General features: G+C 40.3%; 1 protein-coding gene across 1 annotated transcript in view; it reads right to left on the minus strand.

The window, feature by feature from the left end:
* tcf12 (transcription factor 12) overlaps positions 1 to 26,788 on the minus strand; it is a gene marked incomplete at its 5' end in the record, with an annotated part of 66,014 nt that overhangs the window by 20,154 nt on the left and 19,072 nt on the right. The window contains 3 exons of the mRNA XM_079217001.1: positions 8,658 to 8,710; positions 9,147 to 9,282; positions 11,777 to 11,838. Of these exons, the coding sequence (XP_079073127.1) occupies positions 8,658 to 8,710; positions 9,147 to 9,282; positions 11,777 to 11,838 (251 nt within the window). The remainder of the gene's footprint in view (positions 1 to 8,657; positions 8,711 to 9,146; positions 9,283 to 11,776; positions 11,839 to 26,788) is intronic.

The raw sequence follows: 26,788 nt of genomic DNA on the forward strand, positions 1-26,788 counted from the left end.
GCTGTCAGAAGGGAGTGGCCCATGTGGTACATTCCTCTCTTAAGCCTCGAAATGCTGAGGCAAAGAGGAAAAGGACGAGGGGGAGGGGAGTCGATGGGGAGGTGGGTGTAGAAAAGATAAAGGGAAGTAGGCGGGACAGAAAACAAACGTGTGAGTGGATTTAGTAAGAAGAAGAGGGTCAAAATGTATTCCCAGCTTAAAAATTGTAGATTTTCTGCAGGGGAATCCGAACAAACTGGAACTAAAATAATTCAATTCTAATCAGGATTTCATTAATACGTGGAATTAAAAGGCGTTCAAATGAGTGGATAAATAAGTGTTATCTTCCACACATTTTAATCCAGAGTGTCTAATCTCTTTTGTTTTTGTGATGACTAAACGAGTCTACAGGCAGGGATGTAAAAATATGGCTTTTTGTAAGATCGCTTTTCCCGCACATGGCTCACACAACAAGTAGGAGTCAATGAGAGAAAGTGAACAACTCAACATGTATGGCAAAACAAATACAAATACATGAATATAAATCCAGCTAATGAGAGAGAAAAGAAAGATGAACAAACTGTTTTCATGAAATATGAATTATAAGAGTTTTAGTAGTGGCACGGTGAGTCCTATCACTGAAAAGTGGCTGTAAACACAGAGTTGTAAAGCATGCAACAGCTGCAAAATGGGCTGGCTCGTGACGTTGAAACATCAAAATAATGCTCCATTTCCTAAACCCTGGGGAGGGGGGGGTCGAGCATCGACAGACATTTTACCATGGTTTACTGTCACTGCAAGCCACAGAGCTCCACATTACCTTTATCATATTGGAAGGGGGGGCAAAGGAGAGAAGAAGAAAGCAGAGGAGGAGAGGATAGATACCATATTCCAGTGAGAGCCAGGTCTGTACAGTCTGACTGGAGCCTTTCATGTACGCCACTCGAAGCTTCCTGGACTAAACACAGGCCCGGACCTAGCCTCATTGAGCACATTATTGTTATAGACAGATGAAAGCTTCCACTTCCCTAAGGAAACTAGACCTTTATTATGCTTTACCTTTTAGAACTGTTATTATTTATCGCCCTTTCTTCTTTTAAACTTGTCCAAAACCCTGGCTCTACATGCGGTTACTGCTTTATATCCTGCACCGTTTCAAGTTGATGCTTTAAGGAAAATGGCCCTGATGGAAGTGTTTGAAGGGGTCTAAAACAAGTCCAGACACACAGCACAGTGTTGTGAGGAAAACACATGAAAGCAGAAGGAGATGGGCATTCATTTTTGGAAATGATGCACACATTTCATTCCAGTGCTGGCTGACGGCCCATTTCTATTAATACTGACTGCGCAGGAGACACAGTGAGAAAGACTTTGTCAAGTAGTGAAGAGGTTTGAATGAATCAACGATCATAACACAATTCACAGAAAACTCAGTACAGGAGTTTTTAAGACAGTGAGGCAAAGAGGGGAGTGTGTGAGGCGGAAGGGACAGGTGCATGCCAATACTGTGAAAACAACAGGAAGTTAGTTATTGTAGTTTGGCCTGCTGATTTGGCCTGTTTACCAACAGTCAGCAGCAGCTGCAGCGGCATCAGTGGCCGTCACACTCTGCGCATAGAGGCAGTTCAAGTTCAAATGTGCACTCCTTCTCAGAATCTTTATTCAGTCTAGCACACAGACATGATGCACATATTTTTACATTTAGTGAGACTTTTCGAGGATGTCATTATCCCTGATGTCCATCATGAATAAACATCTAGAAATCTCCTTAGAAGATCATAGGAAAGAAGACTTTCCTTTTGACTCCAGAACGCCTGAGAATCATCATGTTATCAAGTATTTATTAGTATCAATTTAATTCAGAGATAGCTATCTGTACATCCGTGGTTGCGTTGCAAACAGGAACTGCTTGTAGCTTAATTCGTGGACATACTTGTCTCAGTTTTGTCTGAAGGTGGGCTCACAGAGAAAGACTTTGGAAACCCCGTGTCTCGGAGAGGAGGGCTCAGCTCCACCCACCTGTTCACACACGCCTCTCTAAAGACACTTGAGTCATCACAAGGTGCTTTTCTTGGGATTTGTTTGGGTGTTGAAAAACACAGAGCAAATCCACAGGCTGAGGTCACCCCCATCGCACGGTTGGATTTAGGGATGATATCATCAGCCAGGAAGATTGTTTCCTGAAATAAACTCTGCTTCTAATTAGAGAGGGCTGACTCTCTAATTAAAAAGCATATTTAAAGCAGTTATTAAAAGCATTTAACCAAAACAATGTTCAAATGTGCCTCACATGCTTGATACTAATTACTAAATGACTGATCAATTAAAGGCAATAATCAATGAAAAGGTTTCTGGATTTTCATTTCTTTGTTAATATTTGCAATCAAAGTAAAAGTGCAGCTGAGTCGCCCCATATTTGTTAGAGGGGCATCTTATAAGATGCACGTTGTCATCACCCCTCTAACAAATATAGTTGTGGATGGATTTGGTATTTCTTTGTATTTTTCAGCCAATATTTCTGACAGTTGAGAAATGACAAGAAACACGAGAGAGGTGGTGCAACAAAGCAAATCATAATCTTATATGTTGCATGCATTTATGTTTTCAATCATGCTTAAAAGGCTGCAAGAAAGCTATACACAGATAATTGGGCACAAGGGCCTTCAAACGACGGCTATTTAAACTGCTTTAAAAGTCTGACGGCAGTAAATATATGTAAAAACGCTACCAATTACTTCCATCCCCCAAGCTGGCAGGAATAAAAGTTAGCACATTTGTTGGACATCTGTCCTAAACCATTTGCTGTAAAAACTGAAAACCCTAAAAACATGACTCTTCCTGTTTACATTCTCATATTCACAAAAACATATTTCTATTGTTTCACATTGTATAATTAAATATGACAATGAGGAACAGAAGGGCAGAAGAGACATGTGAAGAGAGTGATGGAGATTCCATTGTGGGAGAGTGAGGATGCATTTCTCCAGCGGCTTAATTTCAGCTGACTTGTTCTTTTCTCACAAAACCAGGACGGTCACTTTGTAATTGGGGAGCCAGCAATGACAAGAGCGAGGAAAGCAATGGCCAGGTAGATTCAAGAAAAGAGCTCTTGATACTACCACCATTTTTGAGCAAGTCATGTATTGTTCAAGCTTGATGAATTTGCCTTCAATTTGAACAAACTCTCTCATCTTCTTTGTCGCTGAATGGTACCTCACCCTTCTTCTTTTCTTGCCTTTTACAAAACGGTGAGAACATCTTCTCACAACAAGCTCATTCAGGCTTCTCACAACTCTGTACTCATGTTAGGTATTTTGTAAACATATCAGAGACACTAATACTGTTTATATGGAACTATTTGGAAATAACCTACATGATAATAATCCAATAGTTCACTGGTGCTGTTAAAATGTATATTTGAAAAGAGGAACTGGAAAATAGCAAAACAAGGGAAACAACTAGCTGACACATCCTGCACTGTGTAGGATGGTCACCCACTATTACCATGACTTTATCACCATTACAATGGACTGCCGTGATTCATCCCTCTCACAAATCACTTTACACATAACCATCCTGGAGGTAAAAACCTCGGGGACGATATGAGCCTTGATGACGTACTCTCCAGGTCACAGCAGCCTGGCTTAGATGGTCTCTAAATAACAAACACTCTGCCGATTGTTGACAGGCTGTGTTCTTGAGCCTGCCAGCGATCTGAAATCACGGTTTGCATTAATGCTTTAAACTCACGCAAGCCCAACATGAATAATTTACAACAGGCCAGAATTTGAGTAATGACTTTAATCTGTGCATTATTTTCGTACTCTTTGTCCTTTTAACTCCTTGTTCTCCTGGTAGATGAAAGGGGTCAGGCCTCTGGCTTGTTTGCCTGATCCATTATCTGCAGCCTCTAATGTCAGTGGTAAATTTCAGCAACCCAAACAAAGATAAACACAAAGGCCAGGGTCCCAGAGGTGGCCGTGACTGTTCAGCATCATCCCTGTCAAACCAGGAGTGGCTATCTAATCAGCCATCTGATGAGGCCATCTCTGGGGAGCTCACTAACTCGGGTCAGGCCTAAAATACTGTCCCCTGACAGTTGCACAGGCCGAGCAAAAAATCATAACATGTAAAACACACATCATACGATCCCATGCAGTCATGTTTCTGCTAAACTAACTCACACAAAACAGTACATTTGGTAAAATAACCTAATCATCTAGATATAGATCACACACCACATCTACACATCTTCACACACACCTACAATGAATTACAAATAATTTACAGCAGCATTACAGATGATAAAGTTTCAATAAAAAAACAAAACAAATTGAATCCCTAGTTCTGTATAACCACAATTCCTTACAAGCACTGAACTATGTGAACGCCTATGTACACTATCTGGGACCTTCTTACACATTCAGACCCAGCATTCACGTACAGTACATGGTGTGTCATCTTGAACGGGGCAGGAAGCTTATACTTGGCTTGTCTGAGCTTGTTTGCTGCCTATGGTTTTATATGTGTGGACTCAATAAAGAGCAGCAAGACTCTACCACAAAGTGTAGAGCAGGAAAACGCAAAACAATTATCTAAAGGCAGATTAAAGCTGCAGTGACTGTCAGTGTGTTTTAGCAGCACGAGCAACTCGTACAGCCAAACTATACAAAATGTAATTTGTACAATGAGCGTTCTTCTCATTCTTAATTTTTTTCACAGAACTTCTCTGCATATTTAGATCAAATGAAGCACAAGTGTATAATGAATGTTAGTGAACGAAGAATTTCTGTGGTCGAGGTTAGCCCAAATAAAAACTGTGAGCAATCAGTTGGCTCAGAACAGAACATGCACTGCTGTTTCAAAAGAGTTTAACGTTCTTGAAGTCACATAAACTGTATCGCCTAATGTTTCCTCTCCTCAACTGGCTGCACTGTGAAATAATGACTGGCATACCCGGTTCTGCCTAGTGACTCAATAACAATTATAAATACACTATTTTGAAAAAGATGTGGATTTTCCGGGATGTAATGCATGCATGTACATTTATGTTTATACTCCCAGTGTAAATGTTACTTTTTTGTGCATGTGCAGCTTTACACCATTCTGCTGGGTGGCTCTAAAATCTCATCTTGCCCAGAGACTTATAGAGGCCTGGGGTGATCCTGGCTGTTTACATGGGGCTTTACTGATGCATTTTATCCATGCACAGTCTATTCACCAAGCCCTGACACTATGTTCTGGCCTGCTGTGGTTCAAAGAAAAGAAACAAAATAGAGCTGCTTCCTCAGCAAAAGGAACATTAGGTTACCGATGGAGTACAATGAAATGATCTCTTGTCTTTGAGCTGTTGCAGACAGATGGATAGAAAGAGAGACAGAGAGAGAGAGAGAGAGAGAGAGAGAAAATATATCTCTTGAATGTCATGCACCAGACAGCACTGCAAGAAACATCTTAGCCTAAAGCAAGCTTCCTTTCTTACAGCTCACACAGTACAAATATCTCAGAAACAAGGGTGTCTGAGTGATCTGTCAAAAGCAAATGTCAATCTATTTTGTCATCGACACTCAGGATTCTCGCTTGCAAAAGTCCCTGAGGGCAGCTGAATCTCAGCCCACCACTTCCTTTCTCTCATCCTGCAGCCATATCATCACCAAAGCCAGGGAGGAAGTGTCACATCAAGCCGCTGTGCCTCTGACAAGGGTTTGTAGGGGAGGGGGAAAAAAACTATTTACACAAACAAACTGACACGCACACACACACCATACCCTTGCAGCTTCCCATAAATAACCTACAAGATGTAACTTTCCCCCAGAAGCCACAACCCCCCCCCTCTCTCTCTCCTCCTATCAGACAGGTGCCCACGCAGCTGCCCATCAGCATCCTTCAGCGCAGCAGCCTGTCTGTCCAATGACAACATGCTCTGTCCTTTGGTCTCAGCGCTCAGTTTATACAGTCAAAAAATGCAGCGAGCCAATTATAGCAAATGTAGCAAGGATTTCATGCTTGAGCGCTTTAAAGATGTTTGTCTGTCACACCGGGGTGTTAAGCTATATGTTACATTTGTGTTTTACTCCTGCATTTGGCAAAATGGAAAAACTTGGTTAAACAATGGCGGATAACAAGGATTTGTTCAGCATCACATAATGACAACCACAACTGCAGAATCCCATGTCTGCAAGCATATATCCAGCAGATGACAGAGAAAGGTATTTGTGCGGCTGAGGGAGGAGGTTGTCTGTATATAAGTTGAAGAAACATTTAAATGTTTGCAATCATCCAGCTGGCCAGTCTAGATAGCCTTCACATCCTGGTGCACTGCAGTGTCAAAGCCTAAATGCACAGAGGATGTGCTCTCGTAAATATTTTGATTTAGCTCCATCATGTAGTGTACACACACACACACACACACACACACACACACACACACACACACACACACACACACACACACACACACACACACAAACACACACACACACACACACACACACACACACATACACACACACACACACACACACACACACACACACACACACACACACACACACACACACACACACACACAACACACATCATGCTTGGGCTTGCAACTTACATTGCCCATCTGATTCAAAACTACAACATTTATTTTTAGACCGAGAAGCGAGGATACAAGCTGGAGGAAAAAGGGGATTTGAGAAATGAAATAAATAAATAAGAAAATTCCCAGCAGTAGACATAATGATAGGAAGCACTGTGTTGATTTTTTTAAATCAAGCATCTATTCAGGTCTCTGGTGATTCTCTCACGCTTGCTTACACAAGCAAAAGCTTTCAGTGTCATCTGCAGCTGCATTCATGCTTTACAGGTACGCTGCAGGCTCTTCACACAGCTGCCTCAGGCAAAGGAGCTCTGACTCCAGGTGCACCTTCCCCACGACACTTCAGCACCACCCTCACTGCTTCCAGTGTCCAGGGTCTTGGCTGATAACCATCCAGAGGTACAGCAATCTGAAACAGTCACTTTACACATTTTTAAGGGCCACAAGTAGCTCTTTACACCATCAAATGGTTCATGCCAGCATACCTCACCTACGCCTCCAATACCAATATCCTAACACCTCCTAAAAGCTGCCAGACAACCTCCCACTCAAGCATTTTCCACATATACCACCTATCAAAAAACAGCTTTATGTTTTCCTTTCTCTGTCGGCAGGTTATAAGAGACCTATAGCCCGTTATTCAACACTAGCATCTTTTTTCTTTCAAATGGGATCAAAGACTAACCGAGACAATTCCTCTGAGCTCCAGGCTTTATCTTCTGAGCAGCACTGAGTGACAAGAAGAAGCTGTATTTTATCCCATGCTCCTTCACTGTTTTCCCCCATCTAGCATTGTACTTCTTGCTTGTACTCTTATGAGTCCCAGAACCGCACCTGCGCCCCTGTGTTAAGTACTGACAAATAAAAGCCCAGCGTCCATTTACACAACAAAGAGATGCAACCATTCTTTGCCTCCCTCCCTCCGTCTGACAAGACCGCAAATATATCACTTACTTAAGAGGAAGGCAGAACCCGTTCCTGCTGCTGTCAGAGACTGCTTCTCCCCCCCATGCTCTGACAAACTTCTTTTCAAATACAAATCCAGAAACAAAACACATGACAGCCTTTTATGTTGCACGGCCTGTTCCATACTTGATTTCAAAGTAACAGCAGCAGAGGTGATGATTATCAAAGCTCTGAATGGCAAATCCTGTCTCAGACTCCCTCACCAAAAAAATAAGAAAAGAAAAGCCCTTTCATTGTTTAAGGACTAAAAAGGGTGGGATTTTGGTAAACCAGTTGCTTCTTAATAAAAAGAAAAGAAAAAATCTTTGTCTTGTACCAGTTCTAGGAATTTAAGGCAAGGCTTAATACAACCTTTGCCAATCCACCAGGGTTTTAACAATGAACATCTGACTTACTGATTTATGCATATTAATGAACTCCAACACCCCCTGCCTAAGCGAATGCAAGCTGAGCTCCACACTTCTCTGCATCCTAATGGTTTTTGCTCCACCGGGATCATTACCAATAGAAATTTCAGATATTCTGTGCTATTAATCTCTGTCTGTCCTCCTGTTCGGCTACGTAATGACTAATTAAACATCAAAAGAGCAGAGCTGGGGATCTGCTCTGACAGCCTCTCTTTCTCCCAGGAGAGGCTGTGAGGAGGCTAGACTGTGACAGGGCAGCACTGAAAATCAATCACCTCGCGCCGCACACGTGTTTGCAAGCACACACGCACACACACGTTCATGCATGTTCACACCAACACACACAACCACAACAACTGTACAGAAAAAATGTGGCCAATAGAGCCTTGTTCATATTAATATTAAACAACAAGCATAAAAAGTTAGTCTTAGATTATCAGGCAGCTCTGGTGTCACTGATGAGCCACAAAAACAACCGGATTCCCATCCAAGAAGTGTGGATGGGAAGTCAAGAGCGCTCTTTGTGTGCAAGTGTTGGGAGGGAGGGTGTGTGAGCAAAGATGTGTGTGTGTGTGTGTGTGTGTGTGTGTGTGTGTGTGTGTGTGTGTGTGTGTGTGTGTGTGTGTGTGTGTGTGTGTGTGCGTGCGTGCGTGCGTGTTTGCTTAAGTAAGCTCACTGTGAAATCTATTTATATTAGAGGGAGATGATCTTCCACTCACAGATGAAGGCAGGCCAGGAGGGACCTTGCGAACCTTCTTTGTTTGTAGAGGATCTGTGGAGAGATGAAAGCACATCCAGTCATTCACAGTCAAAAAAGAAAAGAGGTTACTTTGAATGTGTTGTAAACAAGCCATCACTCACTATAAAAAATCTACTTTGTGGTATTGTTCTGTAAAAAGTATTATTTGTGATTCAATTGTGCCTTTAAAAGAAAATTACAATTTTATTTTTACAATACACTCAATCCAGAGAAAAAGAAAAAAAGAAAATGCATCCACCTGCTAACAGATGACTGCTTACCCATGCAAAATATAACAGTTTTTTTTAATTTTTCATTAACGTCTAAATGTAAACTAAAGTTCAAGACTTGAGTGAAACTGTGTCGACAAGAAGTATCTATTTAGATCTAGTTTATTGTGAGGTTCTGATTATTTTAAATATTTCATACACCTGTCCCTGAAGAGGGACAATAATTGAGATGCACTGACCGATGGGCAGAGGATCTTGCAGAGGACGTTTTCTAGGATTGGCCGCAGTGAAGGAGAAGAAAGGAGCTGCTGACTTCCCTGACGGAGTCCCTGGACTAGGACGTGTCAACGAGACGTCTGGCCTCATAGAAGAAGACTGACAGAGAAAACAACAACACAAATGATTAAAATCAAAGGATGATACCAGCTTTCGTTGTCAGAAATCAGAGTGTTTACCTTTGTTATTTGTAGTAAAAAAAATATAATCTTGTAGTCAGCTCGTAATTTTAAGCTCATTAAAATACAATGTTTTCATTTGTCTCAATATATATATCACACATTCTACATTTAACTTAAAATATAGTTTTGTCCTAAATAATACATTAGTAACAAAGCACACAAACATTCACAGTGTGTTTACTGAAAATAGCAAATATCAGAATATCAGTATCACACATGAGACCTGATACATTGTTTCAATGGATGTACAAATTGTTTTTTAATTGACTATCATATCACTTATTAGGTGACATGTGTCCTGTAATTCCTGTTTATTCTGTGTCACAGGACGGACTGTGGAAGCTCCCCGCATCATCCTATCACCAATATCTAATTAACCTCTACAACACCAACAAACTGGGCTCAGAGCCCAATTAAGAGCTTGGTCTAATTAGTGTAATGGGCTGCAGACCAGTAGAGCCGGGATCATGTGAGCGAGTACAACTCAGAGCAATGTGCAGCATTTGACTTGTAAACTCGCCTCATTTGCTCCGTTGGAATCGATTGACACAGTAACTACTTAGACCTTTCTAATAAACAATCCAAACAATTACAAAAATAAACTCTATTCAATGTAGAAATGAATGAATGAATGAATATATACTTTATTAATCCCCAAGGGGAAATTTTTTTGTCGTCATCAGTAGTGCCTTACAATTGAAGATACAAATATACAAATATATAAAGAAGAAACAGGGATGAAAGATATATACAAATTAAAATAAAGTCATATATATGTATATATATATATACATATATATATATATATATAAATATACACAATAAAATAGAATAGAATACAACTAACTGGAGAATATATTTATATTTACAGCCGCAGAGTGTATTAATTAATTAATTAAATTAGATAAACAGTAGAAAGTGCAAAATGCAAAGTATGTATGGTATAGTGATGAATTAATCCACAGAGGAACTAGCAAGCGGTGACTTGTTATAAAGCCGTATTGCTGTCGGCAGGAATGTTCTCCTGTAACGGTCCTTATTGCAGCGGAGCGTGAGGAATCTCTTAGAGAAAGTGCTCCTCTGGCCCTGCAGCAGGTGGTAGAGAGGGTGGTCCAGGTTGTCCAATATGAACAAAAGTTTTTTTAGCGTCCTCCTCTCAACCACCTGCTCCAGAAACTCCTGCTTGCAGCCGATGATGGAGCCAAATGCTCTATGAAATAAAGTACTTATCTGACCTAAAATGTAGGTCATGGAAAACTGTCAGAAGCAACGCAACACAAATGTAATACAAAATAAAATGAATCACGCCAGGTTCAGTAAAATCACAATGTGTCACTGGAGCTACCGCATGACACAATACACCTGTTCTGCTGTTGCCTTTGTTCAATGTTATTGAATCCCTGCAGCAACACGAGATCTGGCCTCTTTTATATGATTGTAGCTATACAGGGAGGAATCACTGAGGAGTCATGCAAAAGTAGATGCTTGTGACTCTCTTTGTGAACACTTCAGCATTAGTTCCATTCATGCAACCAGATAATCAAACTCTTGCAGATTAAATACTTTGTCGTTCGTAATAGCAGATAGATTTATTTGTTAAGTAGGAGACACAAATATTCAGAAAAATATCAAGCAAATTGGAGTTGTGATGAAAATAACTTGACCTATTCCTACCTGCCAAGTCAGTTGTCTTATTTGGCTTAACTATATTACATATAGGGCAGGCTATAAATCAATAGGGCTATTAGGCAATAATACAGATCTAAAGAATCCCTGTCGACTGTAGTTAAATAGTGAATACATGAATATCTTAAGGGTTCAAGACACTTTTGGTTTCTCAAGAGGTCAACATTTCAAGTGATTTGGGATTACATCTTGTTGAGCCTTGTAAACTCTTTGAAATAAAGTTCTGAAGCTCCACGTTGAACCTTAGAAACTCGTAGAAAGAGTGAGACGTTGAAATCAACTCTAAAATGAACAGGAAGCAAATGAAAGGAGTAGAGTTATGTTAATAAGTTATGGACTCCGAGTCCTGTCAGAAACCTGCCTGCTTTGTTTGTGGTATTTATAATGAAGGGAGCTTTTATTTAGAAAAGAGTAAAAGGATTTAAAGTAATCAAACTTTGTTTAAGTAAAAGCATGAACTCCCTTTTTTATGAGATGCCAGGTCTAATATTAACAACATTTAAAAGCAGTCAAAACTCAGGTGTAAATTAATATTTTATAAGTGTTGGATCTGTTGAGCTTTAACTGTTTAGAGCCTCTTTTTGATACAAACATTGAGGCATGGATAAGACTGCATATACACAGCATAACAATTTGTTTTCAGGTTTACCAGTTCTATTGGTTTTAGAGAATACAGAAGCTGATTTATTTCATAAAAATTGCATGTAGCTCAGCTTTGAACTCACCTGGCCACTAGATGCTCCAGGATTCCTCCCGTAGCCAGGAAATGGAGCCTTCTCTGATTTACCTGTAAAAACACACATAGACCATAACAGCACTCGTTATATCTTTCATGATAGTGAACATGCACCTGGTTTAACACATAATAATAGACTACATGCAGTGTGCTGGTTGTTTTGCTCTGCAGTGCTTGGTGCAAGGTGAAGACTTTCATTAGCTGTTGTAAAATGTTTTAACTTTATTGGCAATAAAGTATGCCAATTGTATCTATGGGCTGTAGTGTTTTAACTCATGAAATACCATTGGAAACACTAAGAGGTATGGTTCCTTTTACTGAGTTTGTTTTATTTCACTTGGATATCATCTGATGCTGGCTAGAAGCAAAAAGGGGGGGCGGGGGGGATAAATTGCATTTCATATTAAGCTGACGCTTTTATCCAAAGCAACTTACATTTTTGCTCTGTACACCCTAGACACAGCAACGGGGAGCAATTAGGGGTTAGGTGTCTTGCTCAGGGACACATCAACTAGCGGAGACGGGGCTTGAACCACCGATTGACCGACTGATTGATAGACGGGCATGCTAACCACTGAGCCACAGTTACCCCATGCTTCATAAAAATGCGATTCCCTACGGTCCCTTACCAATGTATTACGTAATAAATATATGAACCAACAAAGTAGTTGAATCTTAAGTGAATCTTAAGAAAAGCCGAAACCAAAACCTGCACTTCTTTAAAACAGTGTTATTTGTCACACAGTTTGCAAAAAAATATATAAATATAATGAACATAAATAACAATAAATACAGAGAGATGATGTCTGGGAGTCCTTCTATCAGTGTCACATTCGATGTGCACACATCAAAGGAATGATTCCGAGCAGCCATCATGGGGAAAATAAAACGTACAACACACATAAATCATAACCATCACAATATTCAAACTCAGCAGTTTTACTCCCCTGGAAACAAACAAACAAACAAATGAGAGCTCCTTGGGGAGAATGATGAATACCTTTCACAGCGTTGTACATTCTTTTTTGTCAGATTTCCAAATATTACAAGGACAGACACAAGCGTGGTAACTAAATTCAGTTTACTCTGGGGAAAATGTAAATATTGTTTTGTGACTTCAAAACTTGCATACCCTGTATCTTTTGTTACACAATGAGGGATCTGAACATTGCTTTCACAAGCGCAGGTGAACAGAGGCACGTCTAAGAGAATGCACTTGTGCTTATCTGCGCAGTCCTGCAGGAGACAGTTGTTCTGCATCTGTGCAGACTGTCTCTAGAGACGAAGGAAGCTGAGGAAATCAGGGAAGATGGTTAAACTGGCAAAGCTGCCTCCAGTCTAACAATAATGTGATGCAGTTCTGAGCCATGGCTCTTGTAAAAGGAAATAGGATTAAGTTGTCGGTCACCACCAACGTTAACTATTGTGGCAGCATGATGAAACATCTCTTTGACAGAGAATTTTAATTTCTGTATTTATGTCTAATATCTAAAGGTGGTTTAGTGGAATTCCTTTTCACTCCTAAAATGTATGCTGAGGAAAAGGAGTTAAATATTCATTGGCAGCATGTGTTTTTTCACACACACTGTGTCTTGTGTGAATAATTGATGGTCACTGTTATAGTTTCAGGGCCAACCGGGGCAGACAGATGTGTTTGAGAAACAACGTCTCAGTCCACACTATGAGACAGAGAAGCAGCCACACAGCGCTCCCCAAAAAGCTGTGGAGCCTGACAAAAGAAAGTCTATGAAGACGTTCAATCAACAGTGAAGCCTAAATACACAGGAATGCACAGTATAACCAAGGCAAAATACCATGCGTAAATATTTACTGCATTTGTAAGCATTGCAATATGGCCACTTTCTTGCCAATGCATCTACAAGGACACTACTTGTTACAACAGGAAAATGCTTGTAGAAAATGTTAAACTTTTTTTCCCCTCATAAATTGCAGCCATCATATTGCTTAGTTAAGGCTGAATGGTTATGCGACAATATCACATGAAATGTCATCTACTATGACTGATGCTCTTCCTTTTCCTCCATTATAGAGGTATAACCAGGTATAAATTGTACTTTTAAAAAAAACAAAGCGTTGAGTGTATCTGGGCATCATTGATACTATGTCAAAGCTTAGATTCAGTCTATTATACTCTATGTCCTTCCTTTCTGTCTCAAAATCCTGCATACATCTCTCCAATAATTCATAATAGACTTGAAATGTAATAAAAAATATATTTGTTATTATTTAAAGTACTGACTGAACCATGTTCATCTACCGGTAATCAGTCTGGATTTGCGAAATAGGAGAGAGATCATTTCAAAATGAACAGACTTTATTGCTTTAAGAGGCACAAACGCACATTTTCAAATTATGGTTGTAACAAGCTAAAGCTACTGTTGTCCAGTCAGTGCATTTAGAGGAATATATCAACACCACTGTATTACTATGAAAGTCTCTTTCTTTCAAAATGATTGACACTTTCTTTTTAGGATTAAAATTCAATTCAATTCAATTCAGTTTATTTTGTACAGCCCAACATCACAAATACAAGTTTGCCTCAGAGGGCTTTGCAATCTGTACACATAACATCCCTGTCCCGGGACCTCACGTCGGATCAGGAAAAACTCCCCCAAATAAAGATAGTAAAAACCCTTTCACAGGGAAAAAAGGGAAGACACCTGAGGGAGAGCAACAGAGGAGGCAAAGGCTCCTCATCTACATGAATGAAAAAGGATGATGTTCTCTGTCTATCTGATGCACCAAATGTATGTATAACGTATCTCAAAGATAGTTAGTCACTTGTATTTACTTTTAAATGTTGTACAGTCAAATAGTGTTCCTTGTGTTTTGTAGATTATGAAACAATAAATTCATAGCATACCAGTAGCATACCAGATCAAAGTGTCCAATCACAGGGGAAAGTCTGTCCAAAGCGTCATCACCTGACCACTAGACATGGCAGATGATGCTCCCTCCCCCACCTCAGATGACACAAATCAGCCACCATGAAGAGAAGGATGCAGCAGTCCTCAGGGACCAGCCACGTGGCAGAGTATTTTGGGATTAACTTCAGCCTGTATACAGAGGTCATGGACATGTCTTTTTAGTTTGTTTAGACTGTCCTGCTGAAGAAGCAGCAGCTCTGACGACTTTATCTGATTGTGTATGTCATCTATGTGAGAGGAGAGCAGTAACTTGTCTCCTCCATCTTCTTCTTCTTTCTCCTGCTGGAAACAACCAGCAGGTATTTTTCCTTCTAATAGATGAAACAGATAAAAAAAAATCTAACAAGAGTCATAATTTTTAAGTCTGTCCTTATGACAGTTTAAATCCCTGTGTAGCCTCTTAACCTTTACAATAAAGCAACAACCTGAAAACAACCCCTGCTTGTAAAAGAGTGAAATGTACAGTTTGCAACTACGTGGCTGAACTGCTTTTCAAATTTCAGGAGAATGCATATTTATGATGGCGAGGTAAAGTAGAACAAAGTGATATATCAAGTGGAACGTATTGCTGGGTTGGTCGGTTCTTAAGCCAGGAGCCTAAATTAGCTGAGTAAAATATACCCTTATCATGCAGTGACACAATCTCCTCCCTGACGCACACAGACGGTAACTCATTGTGAGGAAAATAGGTCACTGTAATAATCTGTATTTCCCAAAAAACAACCTAAAAACAAGTTGTTCAATCACAAATTTCCCAGATTGGAGTATTTAAGCTTGCAAAACTATCTTATAAATCAAAGACTGTTCATACTTTTAGGAAGGAGAAACAAACCAAAAAATGAATTAATTTTATGAGTTTCAGTCTTGTTATTAAAAATGCTTTGTTTTCCCTCCTCTGAGCAGGCCTGTGTGACCCCAGCAGCACTATTATCATTATCATTATTTTTTGAGTAGGCCCATTTGTTCTGAGCAGGGCTACACAGGTCTAAGCGGGTGTGTTTTTTGTGTCCCAGGCCTACTAATGAGTCTAAAGTGCAGTGATTGAGTGGAAGTAAAAGTAATTATCTGCCTTAAAACAGCAACGCATGCAAAAGATACAAAATGCAAAGAAGTATCATGAGCAAAGTGCCATAATTACTGCACCATCAGTAACATCAATTTAAGTATGCAGACTGCCATCACACAGAACAACCCCAATGCAAAGAAAAATCAATCTAATGAGGTTAGAAATTCCATAAATTCTACGCTGCTAATTAGCATGTAACTCAGCGGTGTGATAGTGTAACTATGACTGTGAAACCTTTCACTGCAGAAGTATCTATATTTTACAGAATGTGTCCTGGCGGACAAATTATATTAGTGGCTAATTTTCCACAGGAGACAACACTGGTCATTGCCGGTTTTTGATAGTCAAAACCTCCAGTATAATGCAGCCATGTGAACAACCAAAAATGTACAAAGATCTGTGTGTCAAGCTAAACTGCACAATGTCTTGTCAATCCCAAGTGAAATAGCTATATTGTATATAGTTCTTTGATTTTATATAGTGCTTTTCTGAATACTCAAAGACGCTTTACATAGGAATCATTCACCCACTGATGAGAGGAGCTACCATGCAAGGTGCCACATTAGGACAATCTAACATTTATACACCGCAGGCACAACTACGGGAACAATTTGGGGTTGAGTGTCTTGCTCAAGGGCACATCAACACAGGCTAGCGGAGCTGGGGATCGAACCACCGATCCTCTGATTGGAGGACGACCCTGCTCACCACTGCACCACAGTCGCCCTAAACGTAAGTATAGAAGTGAAGTATCTTATTCCGAGTCAATACATTGAAACTTTTGGCAGCAACAGACATTACAGTTTCTCTCATTGTCACTGCCACATTGGTACAGGCTCAGTCAAGCTTTTTAGGAAGCATCTACGAACGGCTGTCGTGAAGTAAATCCATCGATTTGAAAGGCATCCAAGCATTGCTGTTATTGTGCCACTCAAGGACGTTTACATACAAGTTGTGAAGCCACAAGTTGTGAAGCCACATCTGAGCGATGCGCTTTGCCCAGTTGCTGCAAAATATAGCACTTTGTATTGTACATTAGCTATTGTTTAACCAGATCAAAGAATCTCATGCTTTTAGTCTTTCATTATTTTTTCCATACTCCAGGCTGCTGGCATGTGCCATCATTTCTGTCCATACAGCCCAAATTGTACAAGTGTTACACTGAGTTGTTCTGGGTATCTTTGCCTGGTTGCTCAGTTTGGTTGGGATGAGTAGCTCCAGGTCTCTTGTTTCACTTTTTTATTTCCTGGGATGAAACCTTCTAGGCTTTTGCAAAATTTTGCATTGTATGACATCCACTGACATTGACAACTGTCCCACACACCCGTTAAACATCCACACTACACAGGATTAGGTGCATTGCACACAGTTACAGTTTTAACATAAAGAAGTACTGTTTCTCTTTCATTTTCTTTACCTAGAAGTGTTCTTCTATTGCACACATTTTAACCAGAAACCTTACAAACATGAGCTTGCTTCTCTTCCATGCATTCATTCTGCAGTAACCCCTTTATAAAATATAAGTGGTTTAAGACCAAATTATTGACATTTTGTTTAGTGAGTCTTTTCTTAACAAACACTTTGGTGTTAATGTGAACTGTTAATATTGAGATTGTTCAACTCACACCAAACATAAACATACAAAACCTCCCATACACCCCGTCACCAAGCACATAGAAAGCATCAGCGCACCTCTTCGATTTGCAATAGTTTTATTATTAACATGGTGTCTACAAAATACAATAGTTTGAACAATTATTTTAATAAGAATTCACGAGTGACATGTGTCAGAAGAATGCATGCTTCATGCTTTGTTATTCTATTGGCTGTTGTATACAACATACATTGGCAGTAGTAACAAATAGTAAACATATAATATCTAATTACATAAGCCAAACCATTCAATTCAAATAAGTAACTTCATTTGTAGAAAAATTAAATTTTTAATCTGGTTCAACCTCAGCTACACAAACACACTGAGTTTGTGAAATAAACATTGCTAACGTGCTGAAATCCGACTGAAATAAAAAGCACGCTGGCCAGTCATTTGTTGTGTGCATCCTTATTGATCACAGGTTTGCAGTTCAGCCCCTTATTCTGATAATGTGAGTGGTAGTAACCTAAACGTCTCCAAGGATCAATTCAAAACCCTCGACACAAAAACAGCCAATTAGTGAGCGTGCTTCACCGCCTCTCCGATGCATTCCAAGAGCCTTTTTTTTTCATCCAGAAAACAAGTCTATTTTCCTTGCTCCAAGGAAAGTCATGAGACCATGAAAACAAACTCATAATACAGGATGAAGAAATGTTAATGTAGAAACCATATGAAATGATCACGTGTGTCTGTGCTCATGTTACCATGTGACGTCTTCCATGGCACCAAACCACGAAACTTTGATTCTATCAAGTTAATAGTCAATGTCTTAATGCTGGATCTCCTATTAGGACTAATCTATGGCAAAAAAAGAAACATTATTGTAAATCTTTATCTAAGACAAAATTCTGGCATACAGCTTTGTGTTGTTTTTCTGTTGATTTCCATGAAAAATCAAGAAGGCCCTGATTCTATGATAATCAAGTCTTCTAGCCGATATAAGTCAAGTTTAAACCTTGGAAGTAAAGCCAGGCAGGCTCCATGGCTACGAATACATTCCAATGGCAACAAGAGACAGCACAAGGACAAATCAGATGTACACTCACTCACTTTTGCCTCATACCTTTTAAAATGCCTCCTTTTGTTTCCTTTTCTCAAGAGTGTGTGTACATCCATCCTGTCAAAGCTGTTTAATGCTTCCACCAGGTTCTGTTTGACAGTATATAAAAGCTGGCTGGGTTAGAGGTTAGGTCAAAGATGACAAGGAAACAGGGAGGGGAGGTAGTGTACCACATCAGCTTCCTCCCTCCCTAGCTGGGGGTGAATGTCTACAGCCCATCTGCAGGAACAACAGTAGGACGGAGATACATGATGGAGTCACAAAACACTGAGGAAACATGTCTCCCCTGCCCTGTGCTTGACATTAATTTCTACGTACAGCCTTGTCAGCAGTGACATTATTCAAAACAGCAAAGAGCAAATGTTAATGAGTTCTTATTTGCATATTTCTTTTTTTTCTTTGTTAAAATGTCACTGATTATTACGTTCTATGATGATAAATGCATCTGCTCATGCAGCCTGATGTGTAATTAGCCATTAGGTGGAATAAATAGATCAATTAAAAGGAGAGGGACCATGATTAAGAGAAATCAAACCAGGAGGAAGGCAGGAGTGAGAAACAAAATAACACATTAGGCTCAGGGGAGGGAACGTTTACCTCCATTGCTTTTAAATTTGACTAGAAATCTGGAAAGGAATGAAATATATTAAAGACTTTACTGCACATCATTTAGCCTTGAAGTACAACTTTCAAAATCAGCAGCTGCTGCCCTTTGCACTAACTAAACAGTTTAATTTCTCCTAAAATACATCTGTGTGAGAGAGGAGATGTGGATTTCCTGATTGTATTTATCTCCTCCTGGGATAATTAGGTGCCATGGCTCGGTCTATTTGAATTTTGTTTTAAGTCGGTAAAAATAAAAGAGGGGGAGATGTAAAGGGGGAAATGTTTTAGCTTGGCCTTTGCCTTTTTCCAAGCCCAACAATTCTCCTGCCAGCGCTTGTTATTCACGAATGAGAAAAAAAAATGCATTACTGCAGACCAGATGGGAACATTCCACATGACCAAACCAATCAATCACCTTGGTGAGACGCAGGTGTGACACAGCCGTGCAGCAACACACCATTTCACAGTCTATCAGGCACAAACACATGGTCACCAATCAATGGCACCCTGAGGACCCATGAGGAGGGGTGCTCCTTCGCAGCCCCAGTGGTTCATGGCTGATGACTTCATAATCACACATCCATTCTCTCTGAGGAGGAAGGCGATGAGCTACCTAATAACGTCTCCCACCATGTGGGCACCAACACTGTAATGGATGCCGCTTCCATAGGGCCAACATGATCCCCCCTGCATCACACATTCACATGTGAGCTCCAGCACTGTCCCTTTCAGATTGAGAGAAGGCTGGAAACAAGAGCGCATTTAACAAGCTGAAGAAATGTCCCCCAGTCGGATATTGGAATCAAGTCAGTGTGTGACATCAAAGTGGCGTTGTGTGTTTGGTAATAGATGCCAAACAACTGTTGAACAGTAAAACAACAAAGGTGAAGGACAAGAAAAGGATACACACATGGGTTAGGAATGCTGATCCAGCTCCAAGCACTGTGGGCATATTTCCTTACACAGAAAACCCCTGCAAACCCTTTAAGTACATAAGCCTGCACTAAATAAAAGACCAAAACAGCCTGAAGGGGATAAATCTTTTGATGAGTGCTTTCAGTGGGAATGGCATTGTATGTGGGCAAAAGCCGTAGCAGCCATTTAAAAGAGTTTTGTTGATTTTAAGTTGACAAAACAAAATGGACCTTCCCACCCCCATATTCCTGGCTATGAAGAAAAAGTCTCACAGAGCTGTGCCTCTCTACACTTCCCAAGTAGGAGTTCTACTTCAAGTAGGAGTAAAGGCGAAACAAATGTTTGCGTTACAATCCACTACAGTCCAACAAGAAAGGAGTGTAACATTATCTAGTGTTTTGTTTGCCAGCACACCCAGCATGGACACAGGACTCCTGGGAGAGCAGTTGTGATTGTGGAAAAAATGGAGGCAGGGGGTTAGGAGCAGTGGGCACAATAATTAAACAGCAACTGTTGGCCAGGTTTTCTGAGGCTCTTCTCAACAAAGGACTCAACCTTTGATGTGTTTTCAAATTAAATGCTTTAGGTGAGAGAAACTTTATAAAGTTCCCCTAAAACCTGACTTGTCCATGTTCCAGAGATTGTCCAGGACGCAGGGGCCAAGTCCATGTATTCTCCATGTTGTAGTAGAGTTACTTTGTTTCAAGAAAAATAAAGAAAAGAGGGATCCAGTCATCTGTGCTCAACCTGGATTCACACCACGAGCGTTACAAAATAAATGAGTCATGAAGTTGGTATTTGTGATACATGCAAGCAGACCACCACTTAATGCTTTTACTTTGTATTTCAGTCACAAAAAACACATTTTCATTAACAAAAACGTTCATACCCTTACAAGTATTTTTTCATACTATACTGTGCTCTTAGTGTAAATCTTGGAGAATATTTTTTTTTTTTCATTTGCACATACTGTAGGCCAACAACACTAGTCTATAAAGGAAAAGCAACCTGTGAACGCTGCTATAGCTGTGTGCAACGGGTGTGAACAATGACACTTAGTGTCAGGTAAGATTACGGACACAGCTAGTTATTCAGATTTGTCTCAATTGAAGCCAGCTGTTGCCTAGCTTTGATGCTCTCAAAACAATATCTGGAAATTCAAGAGATTTTATATGTATAGAGATCATTTGAAAAATGTGTCCAGTCATCCAATTAAATAGATGAGTCACATACTCACTTGGTTTGTTTGTGTTTACAGTTATATACAGTAAGTACTGCTTTCTGCAAAGAAGACAGAAGACGTTAGGACTCAATGGTCATGTATATTGGAGCTCCGCAGAGAATTCAAAACTGTCTGCAATGCCAACAGCAAGCACCAAAGTCAGCAGACTTTAATTGTTTCACTAACAGAAATTCTTCTGAATGAATCATTTCCCTTTTAGCTTTGCCACTTGTATTAAATAATCTCTAACATTCTTCTTGGCATCAGCTGCAGGCAGCATGAGGTGAGAAAATGAGAGAAAGGGGGGAGGGGAGAAAGAACCGAAGAGAGTGAAGAAGAGAGCGAGATGTGGGATATACAAGTAGGCCAAATTGGATTTATCTTAACTTCTTTTAACCATTACTCAAACATGTTTTTTTCTAGACATAATTGTTTCTCTTTTTGATGTGCAAACATCTTCAGACACACATGTACACAATTATCCACAAGTAGCTTATCCTGGACCCATAAAATGCGGTAAAATGAGCTCCATAAGGACACCTGACTCTAAATACAATCGTAATGCGTGATGACTTGTTATGTCATCATACCTTGGCCTTAGCTAGGCTCTTCCTTCCTCTTTGGAGACAGCCCTTCAGGCCTACTGAGACTACAGCTGATCCTCTGCAGCTGGGCAGCCTCGCCAATCGCATGCTGGGGGCCGGGGCCTCGGGAAGGCAAGGCCAGGGCTGGGCAGGGCCAAGATGGGCTGAAAAAACGACATGAGGGCGGGGAGGGCTGGGATGTGTGGGGAGATGTGGGCGGCATGTGGATGGAGAAAAGGGATTTGCACCCTTTCAGCTCGTCTTCAGCTCTTCATGCTCTACTGACCGCGGCAATAGATAAGCACACCCTGCAGCTCTACATAATGACCGGCTCCATCTACTAAACTGTACTGCACATCTCCTCGTCTTCCCATCTCTGCTCTCTGTTCTGTTCATATATTGTATACAGTACATATATACATTTTGCATTTAGCACTTTTGAGAAAGTGAATGTGCAAATAGTAGTTAGTGCAGTGTGTGTGTGTGTGTGTGTGTGTGTGTGTGTGTGTGTGTGTGTGTGTGTGTGTGTGTGTGCGTGTGCATGTGTGTGTGTGTGTGTACGGGCGTGAATGACAGAGTCGGAGAGGGAGCAGAATTGGCAGCACCTGTGATCCACTCTGCAGTGAAAAGAAAACTGAATACACACCTGAACAGCACCTGGCCGCAATCACAGCCTGGGTCTGAAGAAGGTCCCCCATGGGACGGAGTATTAGCACATGACACCTGCCCCAATAAAAACACACTGGGGATGCCAATGTGATGTGGGATTTGACACCAAAAGGATTTGACACCAAAAGCCTTGAGGAACAATTAGAAATTAAAAGGGAAAAGGCTGAAAGAGATATATTCTATTCTAGTGCAAAAAAAACTACCCAATGTAGCATGGTGGTTTGAAGCCTTTTTTGTATCTTAAAAAATAAAATGTCACCTAAACAACCCCACAACGTTTTAAAGGAAACAAAACCAACACAAAACAGAAGATTTTTGTTTGTACAGTTTGCAAATGAGGAGAGGAATCAACTGCACCATCAAACGTTTACTGAATGCTAATATGATGCAAATTTTAGGTTCCAGCAGGGTATTATTATGCTCCCTTTACCCAACATGCATTATGGCGTTAAACTACCTAGAGAGCACAGACAAATACACAGCATATGATTACCATTTTATGACATCCGTGATATCAATCTAGGCAAATAATATGGATATAAGGTATTTGCAAAACCATCATATTACAACTAAAATGTTGGCTAGGAGCATACTGAGAGTAAAACAATAATAAAGGTCTGCCATGAAAGAAATAAGCAAACATTAAACAATCCAAATATCTGTAATAACACAATATACAAAGCAACACAGGCTCCTAAAAGGTTGCATGCCTGTCATACTAACACCTAAACTATTGTTCAAGGTGAGGCATTGGCCTCGAGTAGTTAGGGTCAGGACAGTCCATTGGTCATGGTGTCATACCTGAACTGCTCAGGTTACCGGGACCTCGGACGTCCAGTCAATCCTATAGCGCTTGAATGCTACACAGGGATGAGCTTGTTAAAAAGAGGTGGAATAATGAAACATTAATCCAGGTTGTGGATCCTTTATTTGGTCATGTGAGACAAATCTCAGTTTTCAAACAAAATTAGTTAAAGATTATTTGATCACTAGCTCAAATGAAACATAAATGCGCAGCTTAAACAGATCATGACTGCAACATCAGTACTGAGCTGTCTTTTATTATTATTGAATAATCAGCTCCATGGCAACAGAAAACTCCACCTGACTGATGGTAATTGAGACCACAGCAATGCAGCGGTTATATAACAATAACAGAAAGTAGTCCATTGTGACTTGCAATGTTCTGTATAACTAGCATGTGGAGTCTTTTAAGCTGGTAATATTTTACTGTTGGCTATGGCAACACCCAGTGAAAGGTGATCTACAGAGGTGGGTGGGTTACAAACACAGGTAGTCACGTTAAGGCCACGTGTGAATGCCGGCGGACTGGGTGCAGGATGCATGCGGCTGCATGCGTGTGTTGAACGTTAAGCTGATTAGTTTTCATGCAGGGCTAAAGCTGTATGAGTAATATGTATGAAGGGTACCAGAGAAACGTCAGGATGAAAGTACGACTCAGCAGTTGTGATATCATGCCCTCAGGCACATGGCTGGAAATAACTGATTCAGTCATCACCATAGGAGAAGTAAGAAACAACATTAAAACTATCTGTTTGTATTTATTTAATTAAATAAAAAAAAATTTTTGAAAGGTATACAGGGCTATGGAGTAATTTACAATCAATTACGGTTCATCGCAATGAAAAAGGGCATGTTATAGACAAGAGCTCAAGAGCTCATCTCTCGCTCATGAACTTTATGAGGACTTAGAAAATGTGTGTTTATGTATCACAAAATAAGAGAGAAAGACATCCAGACAATGGCTGTTCCTGCAACTTGACAATAACATAGTTCCAACCATGAATTGTGTCATGATCCTTGCCTTACTAGCCAGGCCATTAACAAAAAAAGTAATGAACACATTTTCAGTTTAGTAGTAGTAGTTTGTAGCAGACAGAGAGCAAGCCTGTGAAGAAGGGGTGACTTGAAACATGTAAGCAATACAATAAAGACAGTAATGTTTGCGTACAAAATATAAATCAAATAGAAGAATAATGGATATGCTATGGGTATTCTGATCTCCCAATAAGACTTTTTCCTACTTATTAGAACAAAATTATTCATTCGGTGAATAATGACAAAAATGCAGCATACACACACGCACATCCAGTCATAATACAGCGAGAACTAAAAGCGCAGAGTGCAGCTCTTTCAGCTCATCGCCTGTGGTAATTGCCCAGATTTCTTGAAATCAACCTCCCCCACTTGCTTCTCCTCATCGAGCTATCGCCACAAGAAAGATTCTGAGCAGCTAATTAAATCTATCCATTCCTTGTCGGGGCTATGAACTGTTAGTTATCCCTGTGGCTTCACAATTAGAACAACTGGATGTGAAACAACCTCCAAGACCTGCAGAAGACCTTAAGTCAAGCATTACTACGCCCATCGAGGTCATCAGCTGCACAGAACAAGCAACTGTGTGAATTTTAAACATAAATGTGTAATCCTCGAACAGTTGGAGGATTGTTTTATAGTCTGACCCAATCAGGGTTTCAAGTCATTAGTGAATGTCACATCATATAATGAGAATTTAAAGTGTCAGCTCATCAGTGATGTCCAAAAGTTACGTAGAGATACTTCAGTGAAACTATGCGCTTTCAAAGTCACACGACAATATGAATACCATTACAGTATAATTGTAATATAATTTCAGCTGGTGTGGATTTATATGATGTTTTGGAGGAGCAGACAGAGGCCGGGCCGTTCTTTGATTAATAAAAAACCTTTCTGATCAAAGTAATTTCACCGCCTATTGCTTCATCAATATTAAGACTGTACGTACATCTCGAGGTGATCCAGTTCTTTTTTGTCTATCTATCTCTTTGAATGATTTGTCAGTGAATGTGGGCTGTGCCGAGTGCGTTCAACCACACATAGATCTGTGGTATTGGTAGAGGCTGCGGCTTTGTCAAAGTTTGCGATGCCAATTTGCTTTGCCATGGGAAGTGAACGTTTTATACGCCCATCGCATTTAATTCAGGTCAAGGGTAGGTGAATATTGTAATATAAGATGTTAATTTTTCACATGTGTGACCGTGCCCTGATGGTGGGGGTAAATAAAACATTTGCTTCCAGTGGCCAAGCAAATTTACAAATTGCATATTTGCATCACATGGAGTTCAACTTTAGTCCACTTGTGCATGTGCAGTTGACCCCACTTGGCACTGCCCACATCTACATATGCATTTGTGCTTGTGTGACCCTGCGCTGAATCTTTTCTCATTGTCATCACGACATCAACTTGTGTGATAAACTCATCGCAAAACTAAAGACATATAGACAATATTGCTCGATCAGACCGGTGCTTAAAGAAGAGAGTACTACTTCTGTTTCACCCCTAAACTTTTCTCTGGTCTGCTTGAGTCTGTCGTTGCACAAGTAGAGTGTGCGTTATCGGATATTTTCCTCATATCGTGCAGCCCGAATGAGTGGTTGAGGCGGAGAACGGACATAGCTGAGACTGAAAATATGTTCCAGAGTGCCCTATAGTAAGCAGGAACAATGTGGCTGCCACCTGTCCGACAGCATGCAGTGGATGACGTGCGGGTTAGTAAGAGGATTGTGGCACAAGAGGGTGGGGCTAAGATGCACATGAGGGCCAGACCAGCTGATCCGTAGAAACATGGGAGTCAGCCCCTGGTGAGAACTGGTGTCATCTTTAAGCAATCGGTGGTTTCCCGGCATTCACCCAAAACCTCATCCAGCTTCAAAAAGCTCTCACTCTTCTCTCGTGAGCCCTTTTTGTCAGCCATCAATTACCAGTTATATGACGATACAACCCCTTCAAATCCAGAGCATAGAGACATGGCTATTTCTGATTAAATGTTTGTACTGTAGCTAAGTACACACTGTTTCATGTTTTTAATTGTCCCATGTGAGCGCGTCGGAGTTACGTCATTATGAGCACATAAAAAAATACTGACAGTATAAATGAATGCATATACAATACCTTATTACTCAAACCACATACTGTACACAACAACTGATTTTTAGCTGTGCATTAGCAGAAGGCTACAGAGCAGCCTATTGCTATTGGCCAGTGTTTTTGTGGTCAGGTATTATTATCATGTGTTATTCCAGGTGTTGAGCTGTAGCTGAGAGCTTTAGTAGTACAGAGGTCCATGGTTGGTCCAGTGTTTCAAGAGTACACCAAATTTAAACCAGATGCAAACTATAATATACAGTACAAGGTCAGAACACTACATACATAGTTACTTATTGTTTGTCTATGGCTTCTTTCATCTACATGAATACTATTGTTTGGACATTTGGTG

The sequence above is a fragment of the Taurulus bubalis genome (genome assembly GCF_910589615.1).
Source record: "Taurulus bubalis genome assembly, chromosome: 4".
NCBI lineage: Eukaryota > Metazoa > Chordata > Actinopteri > Perciformes > Cottidae > Taurulus > Taurulus bubalis.